The 8,398-nt window shown below is 42.9% G+C and overlaps 1 protein-coding gene across 1 annotated transcript; it reads right to left on the bottom strand.

The window, feature by feature from the left end:
* Positions 1–4,203: 4,203 nt before the first annotated feature.
* Positions 4,204–7,493, bottom strand: LOC147419519 (pentatricopeptide repeat-containing protein At4g13650-like). The gene has a single exon (XM_086506202.1). It carries the CDS (start codon positions 7,300–7,302, stop codon positions 5,188–5,190), a length of 2,115 nt encoding a protein of 704 aa, XP_086362328.1. The 5' UTR covers positions 7,303–7,493; the 3' UTR covers positions 4,204–5,187.
* Between the last annotated feature and the right edge of the window lie 905 nt (positions 7,494–8,398).

The raw sequence follows: 8,398 nt of genomic DNA, 5'->3' as shown, positions 1-8,398 counted from the left end.
CAGACATGCTTGCGGGCAGCTTAGGTTCTCAAGCACCAGATGGACTAGTCATCCATTCTGGAACGATGTCGTAGGGTAACATAGGGATCCTCTATCCGCTAGAAAAAGGACTAATGAATATGCTTTATCTTCTCTACCCCATAGTCGAGGACGACTATGATTTCAAGAGAGAGGTAATGTCATAATAACTAATATCTAATTCTTCTTAATGATTTTCTCATGTTGAAGTGATCATTAATATGGGAAAGTGCCAGGGGAGAAAAAAGTTAGAATATTGGTTAAGTTGGCAGACCGGCCACGGTAGGGATCCAAAGGAGGAAATATAGGGATCCAAAAGAGGGGCCATTTGCAAAAGAGCTATGTGCAACAATGGGCTCCAAAGACCTAAGGGTTCAGCCCATTAAGACTTCCAAAATGCTAAGGTTCCAAAATTCAAAAGTTGTGTCCAATGGTCAAAAGCTTAGGAAATTGGATGCTTTGTGTATGTCCCAAAACGTCTTCCCAAAGTCCTACAAAGAAGGGGGCGAGCCCAAGAAGTAGGGGATGAAAGAGAAACATACACACACACACACACACACACACACACACACACACACACACAAGCTCCCTTTAAACAAGGGACACATGTCAGCTCCCTAAGCCATCCCACAAGGTGTACTCAAATCCTATTGGATGGCATGCAGGTGGACCAATGAGAATTAAGCAAGAGTAAATCTAGTTTAATTAATTCAAAAACACTTAATAAAAGAACCAATAGGAATTAAGCTCTCTAGAAGACTATTGGACAGTCTCCCAACCAAGGAGTCCAATGAGCATTCAGCAGCTCAATGGCTTGCCTGATTCCTATTGGTCAGGAGGCAAAGGGGTCCAATGAGAGTTTAGTTGAATTAATTAATTACCTAGAGCTCTCACAAAAGGGAAAACGGCGACACATGTCAGAAGACTATCACTTATGCTACTTAACTTTCATTGGCTAAGTTGGGAGAGGTCCAATGAGGTGCTAGCAAGAGCAAATAGCAAGAGGGGTCGACCAAGAGAGAGAGGGGGCTGATTTTTCAAAGGTAATTATCCACACACACTCACAGAAGCTCATGTGTAGGTAAGAAGACTCACTCTCTCTCTCTCTCTCTCTCTCTCTCTCTCTCTCTCTCTCTTCTCAAGCTTTAATGAAAAGCTTATCACCTACTCCAAGCTTGTGAGAAGGGAGGCCTACACCAACAACTCTTGGCTTTGTGATGCAAATCCAACCAAGAGCCAAGCTTCAATGCATGCTCATCTCCTCTACCATGCTAATTACTAATCTAAGCTATGCTAATATGAGTGATTATGTGAGGAGATGTACATCTTTCTCATAAGACTACTCCTTCCTCTCAATCTACTCTCATACCCCGTTAGCTCTCACCATCTGCGAAGGTGTGTGAGGTCTTAGGGAATTGATATTGTGTTTGATAAGTGTTTTGCTTAGTGCTTGAAGTTTCCATCTTCATTTCACTAGCTAGTATTGAAGGAACACAAAGAATTGTATTGTAAAATGACTCTCTTGATGGGAGAAACCATAATACAAAGCCTTTTGGAGGGGGGACCGGCTCCATGCAAATCCGGTCCTCAACTGTTGTCAATTGCTTAATTTCTCTCTTTTAAAGTATTATTCATGCTATCTAACTAGGTGTTATACTTTTTGTTGCTCTCTCTACCCAAGCACTCTTGTTATTCTCATTAGGAATCTATTCTAATGAAATGTTCACTATGTTCATGCTATTTTCCGCTACACACAAGTTACTAGACCATTAAATGTTACATTTAGCATTCAGTAAACGTTGGTTAGTTTTATGCAAGCTCTGTGATAGTGTTATCACAAACATCACTTTACAAATTGCAAACCACGTATTACACGAGTTCCATTCCTCTCTCTCTCTCTCTCTCTCTCTCTCTCTCTCTCTCTCTCCATCTTGCTCTGCATCTTTCTTTTCCACTTGATGCATGTGTTTGCGTAAGATTGCTTGTGTATGTTTTGTTGTGCCTCTTCTCGGTCGTGGAAGAAAACTCTCTTAGGGTGTCAAATAATGTAGCCCCTAAGTGGGTGCTTGAAGGACCATGTTAGGCTGGTCCACCTGGCCAAAGTGTGCTTTGCCCGAACCTTATGCAGCCTAGGTATGCCAATGCATGTGGGCCGCCAGTCTAGGAGGACACTATCCCATACACGCATGCCCATGTTAGGTTTAATGGCCATGTGGCCGACCTCCCATCACTAATTGCTACTAACCCTAAGTGTAAAACTATACACGTGTGAACCACTAACACTAAGTACAATGTGTATTGTACCTTAGTGCACAAGATAGAGAAGAAAGAAAGGCGGCACACAGTACGTGTTGGCTCTTCCCCTCCAACCTGCGTGTGGCTATGGTGGTGTGTGTGTGAGTGTGTGTGTGTGTGTATGTGTGTGTGTATTCCTCTTCCGTTGTGCTCCCAGCTCCTCCCCTTCAACCAAACCCTGGGTGAGGCAGCAAAGTGGTGTAACTCCAACAAAAGCAAGACCAATATGAGGATACAAAGCTCTTCAAAAATAGTCAAAAGGATAATGTAGAGGCACACGTGTGTATGAACAATGTACTTAACCATTAGACCATGGGAGCTATGGGCATTCCGATATCTCATAAATACAATTCGAAATAATCAATGAATAAATTTTTACCTCCATTTATTGTGTTGTGCCATTAGGTATACTCATGTAAGGCGCACCCATTTAAAGTATGTAAGGCATAATCACATAAAGGGTACCTTGGTCCAAGGCTCTGACACTTCATGCATCCTTAACTTGGGGCTTTGCAGGATATTCCAGTCCTTCTATGGAGCTAATTCTACCTTCTTCTGCTAATACACATTGGAAAAGCATATCCCAATGAAAGCATAATCGCATTCCTAAGAAGGATATCCCCTGCTATGTAGATTTTGGTTAATGCTGAATAAACCAAAGCCAGCTTCAAAAGCAAGCAGGTTTCATGTGGAGCTAAAGGCAAACCTCTAAGAAGCCTCCTTACCCTTCCTCTCAATCTCTTCTTCCTTCGGGTGCTCCACTTGGCAGCCCATTTCATGCAGCTCCTCAACCTCTTGCACTGACACAAGAAGTTTTGGATAATCTCTCACAATAATTCCCACATTGTGACTTACCTCAACATCACGAGCTTCTGTGAAGGAGGGACCGCATACCTAGCTTGGTACGATTGGGGGCAGGGGACCGCCGGCCCGGTGGGGGGCCAATGGTCCGCTACCCCAATCGTACCTAGCTAGGTATGCGGTGCCTCTCGAGCAGAAGCTCATGATGTTATGCATTGTATGAAAAACACTGGAAAAGACTGTTTTCCTACATGAGAAAATTTCTAAATCTTCTTGTGAGGAGTCAGTAAGACAGCCTGTGAATGCAATTGTGTCTTTTTCAAACCTATCAAGAACAATGACAGATGCAAAGCTCTCCCTTCAATTGCATGCCTCCCAAAATAAACTAGTTGCTGCAAAATGCAGTACAATGGACGAAGTTTCAGTCCGTGTTCTCTTGACAAGGGCCTCATCAAGATCTTGAATGGATTTAACAAATTTGAACACCTGGAATTCAATTGACAGCCAAAACCGCCAAAATTGCATTAGCTAAGTCCTTGTTGGCTGATTGGGAGTCCGCATATGTAGAATACAATAAATACCTTATGCTGTTTGAGCAGTTGAAGTGTCTCCTTCTTATGATAGGTAGCCTGAGACGACCAAAAAAGCAGGAGATATTCATAATTTATGAGAGAAAAAGGCCTTCAATCACATGAGAAATCCATCTTAGTTTTCAGTCTCATCGTGAACCTGGCATCATGAGATGGGTACCCTTGCGAAAGGCTCAACATTTAGAAAGGATGCTGGTAAGGATTAAATGATGCGCACATCGTCTTTCACTGTGTGATGAAGTGCTGAATATCAAATAAATAAAGTGCATATGTGTAACACAAGAAGTTTTGGATAATCTCTCACAATAATTCCCACATTGTGATTTACCTCAGCATCACGAGCTTCTGTGAGGGAGACACCGCATACCTAGCTAGGTATGTGGTGCCTCTCGAGCAGAAGCTCATGATGTTATGCATTATATGAAAAACACTAGAAAAGACTCTGTTTTCCTACATGAGAAAATTTCTAAATCTTCTTGTGTAAGAGAGTAACGAATGAGACCAGAAATAGAGCACTTTTCACAACACAAATGAAACCAACCATCCCAGAAGGAAATATGATTCAAGGAAGTTCCACAGGTGTTGCATTCATGATCCTTTGGATTGCGAAACGTAGCACAAATCTGTTTGTGCAGACTATGCAACTTCGTTCATGAACATAACTAGTTCAAACAGCATAATGTAGATTTCATACTTGACCTTGCATTTCGTTCAGCCCTCCATCTGCACTGTCTAAAATACAGCCATGCGTCACCTTTGCCTGGCACTGCAGAACACCATTAAAAGAAGCCCAGAACTTGTTAGCTTCGATAACATATACTTCTGTCATTTTAGAGGTCCGATGCGCTGCTGAAGATATCCTAGATCAGCTTCGACCTCCTTATGTGAACCTCCTCTTACATGTAGACAGGTGTGTACAGCATAGGCCATAAGCTAGCCATGAGAGGCCACATATAAGCCTTGTTGTAAGCCTATATGTCAAGAGAATGTCTGTACCTTTATGCCTATATAGAGGCTCATTGTAAATCTTTATGCATCCAATCTAATTAAGCTCTCTCTTTCATCATGAATAGTGTATCACGTTAATCTGACAGCCAATGCCGACCAACTAAACATGTGACGGCTATATATGGTTTCCAGTACAAAAATGTTCTAACCACTGCTTGAAACACTTTTGCACGCTGCTGGCTATTGACCAAGGCTGAACATAGACTACTTTTAAGAGTCGCCTTTATGCCCCTGTGCCCAACAAACGGAGGATTGTGACCCTTTGTCAACACCTTTTGGATAAAGCATGATACGTATGTTTTATAATGTCATACACATATCATACAATAAATACCACACAGGTATCAAAGTAGGGTAAATTTTCCATACAAATATGAAGAAGCTATGCTCCCAGGAAAGAAAAGGCAGAACCGTAGTCAAACCTTTCCAGTTCAAGGAATTTGATGAAAGTAAGGTTGGTACATGTATATTCTTTTCACTCACAATGTGCAAAAATGTTGTCTCTGGAATAAGCCATGCTTTCAGACTCCAAATTCATACCAATTTCTTGAGTGGTACCTTCTGAAATCGTGCTCACAGATTCACTTGCTATGCGCTCCATATCACTTGCTGCAAGTGAGTTGGAACCACTGCATGTGTCAAACCAACCTCTTCCATAATTCTTTGCTTTGATTTCCAATCCCATAGCTTTCAAACTAGCTGCCTCCTCTTGCATTCCAACAGCTGCATATATATTTGCCATGAGAACATATGCTGCAACATCATTTTTATCAACTTGCACTGCTTGTTCAAAGGCCCAACGTCCAACATTCACATCTTTCCATCTCTGACAAGCACCAAGCAGGGTGTGCCACACTGTACTGTTGTCACAAAAGGGCATCTTTTGGATCAGCGCTGCCGCCTTGTCGAGGTGCCCAGATCGTCCAAATAGATCAACCATGCAAGTATAATGTACCAAGTTTGGTAAAACCTCATATCTTGTGTTGACTTCTGCAAAATATACCTGCCCTTCATCTATTAGGCCTAAGTGACTGCACAGACTGATCATGCAACAAAGTGCAAAATCATTTGGAGAGAGTCCCTGCTTTTGCATCGCTTCAAAAGAATCAAAAGCTTCCTGACTCTGGCCATGCTGAAAATATCCTGCAATAAGAGCAGTCCAAGGAACCACATCCCGAATTGGGACCTCCTCGAGCACTTTTCTCGCTTTTGAAAGCATGCCGCATTTCACATACATGCCCACCAAAGCACTTCCAAGTACTCTATCTTCTCTTAATAGCCCTTGTCGCGTAATCTCATCATGAAGTCGTTGCCCCTCGCTGATTGCCCCTAAACTTCCACAAGCTTTTAGGATGCAAGCTAAGGTCATTGAATTTGGGATTATACCCTCATCCTTCATCCGTATGAAACAGTCAAAAGCTTGTTGGTCTTCGTTCACCTGAGCATATCCTGTTATGAGCGAAGTCCAAGATACGACGTCCTGCATTGGAAGCTCTTCAAATACTTCTCGTGCCTTTGCGAGAGCACCGCACTTGGCATACATGTCCAATAATGCACTACCAAGCACAAAATTATTTTTTAATAAGCCCTGCCTAGCAATCCGACCATGTATTTCTTCCCCTCTGTCAACTTCCCCTAAGCTGCCACAGGCATTTAAGATGCAAGTATACGTCACCGAATTTGGCTGTACACCTTTTTCTTGCATCCTGTCAAAACACTCTAAGGCCTCCTGACTTTGGCCGTGTTCGACATATCCATTGATGAGGGCGGTCCAAGAGGCAACATCCTGCACACAATGCTCCTCAAGCGTTTGTCGTGCTTTTGCAAGTGCACCACATTTGGCATACATGTCCACCAAAGCACTGCCAAGTTGGACATCCTTTCCCAATAAACCTAGTCTAGCTACCTCGTAATGAATTGCTTCCCCCTTGTCTGCTGCTCCCAAGCCACTATAAGCTTTCAAGATGCAAAGGAAGGTGACGTTATTTGGTGAAATACCCTCCTCCTGCATACGTTCGAAACATTTTATAGCCTCCTTGCATTGGCTGTCTTGTGCATATCCTGCGATCACTGCAGTCCAAGAGATGACGTCCTGAAAATGCATCTCATCAAGGACCTCTTGTGCTTTCTGAGGAGCTCCACATTTCGCATACATATGCACTAGAGCATTGCCAAGAATAGGGTTATCTGTAAGCAACCCCTGTCTTGTAATCTCATCATGTATGCTCTCCCCCTTGTCTGCTCCTAAGCTAGCACATGCTTTCAAAATGCAAATATAAGTCACTGCATTAGGGGAAATGCCCTCAGCATGCATGCGCTCCAACAAGTTAAAAGCTTCTTCTGCTTTCCCGACTTGGGCATATCCGCCAATGAGCGCTGTCCACGAGACGACCGAGCGAATAGGAATTTCTGCAAGCAGAACCTCAGCTTCATGCAATGCTCCACACTTCACATACATGACGAGGAGAGCGTTGGCAACATAGGATCTCCTTTCAAGTAATGCTCTCTTCAGTAAAGAGGCATGTGCTCTGATACCTCTGTGCAAATCCTTTGTCTTTCCACAAGATTTTAGCAAGGACACAACGTCCATTGCCGTCTGCTATGTCCTCTCCATATCTTGCTTGTTTTGTTCCTGTGGGCTCAAAACGGGTCTCATCAGCCATGGAAGCCCTTGCCTTCTGTGTGTGTGTGTGTGTGTGTGTGTGTGTGTGTGTGTGTGTGAGAGAGAGAGAGAGTCGCGAGGTGGTGCGCAACAAATTTTACAGCCGGAAGGAAGGGGGGGCGGGGGGGGTTTTGAACTTTGAATCAAGGCAACCCAAGGAATTTGGAGTGGTCTTAGAGCACTTAAAGGTGGAGTTTGTGATGGGAAGTGTCTCAGATGAAGATGTTCTTCACTTATTCTTCAGCTGTGAAGACAACATCAAGGTAATCTCCACAATGCAAAAGGGTTGCTCTCCGCTACGTGTAACATTTAATGGCCTAGTAACTTGTGTGTAGCGGAAAATAGCATGAACATAGTGAGCATTTCATTAGAGCGGATTCCTAATGAGATTAACAAGAGTGATTGGGTGGAGAGAGCAACAAAAATCATAACACCTAGTTAGATAGCATGAACAATATTTCAAAAGAGAGAGAAATTAAGCAATTGACAACAGTTGAGGACTGGATTTGCATGGAGCCGGTCCCCCCTCCAAAAGGCTTTGTATTATGGTTTCTACCATCAAGAGAGACATTTTATAATACAATTTCTTGTGTTCCTTCAATACTAGCTAGTGCAATGAAGATGGAAACTTCAGGCACTACGCAAAACACTTATCAAACACAACATCAATTCCCTCACGGTCTCAGACCCAAGACCTCACACACCTTCGAAGATGGTGAGAGCTAGCGGGGTATGAGAGTAGATTGAGAGGAAGAAGGAGTATTCTTACGAGAAAGATGTACATCTCCTCACATAATCACTCATATTATCATAGCTTAGTTTAGTAATTAGCATGGTAGAGGAGATGAGCATGCATGGAAGCTTGGCTCTTGGTTGGATTTGCATCACAAAGCCAAGAGTTGTTGGTGTAGGCCTTCCTTCTCACAAGCTTGGAGTAGGTGATAAGCTTTTTATTAAAGCTTGAGAAGGAGAGAGAGTTTTCTTTACGTCACACATGAGATTGTGTGAGTGTGTGTGTGATAAT

This window comes from Adiantum capillus-veneris, chromosome 29, assembly GCF_014529385.1.
Source record: "Adiantum capillus-veneris isolate H3 chromosome 29, ASM1452938v2, whole genome shotgun sequence".
Lineage (NCBI taxonomy): Eukaryota > Viridiplantae > Streptophyta > Polypodiopsida > Polypodiales > Pteridaceae > Adiantum > Adiantum capillus-veneris.
Note: the sequence above shows the minus strand (reverse complement) of the source record. Positions and strands in the feature narration are given on the sequence as shown.

Bases quoted from the DNA above. Each gene is read 5' to 3' on its own strand.
- LOC147419519 (XM_086506202.1), bottom strand. From the start codon at position 7,302: ATGGACGTTGTGTCCTTGCTAAAATCTTGTGGAAAGACAAAGGATTTG.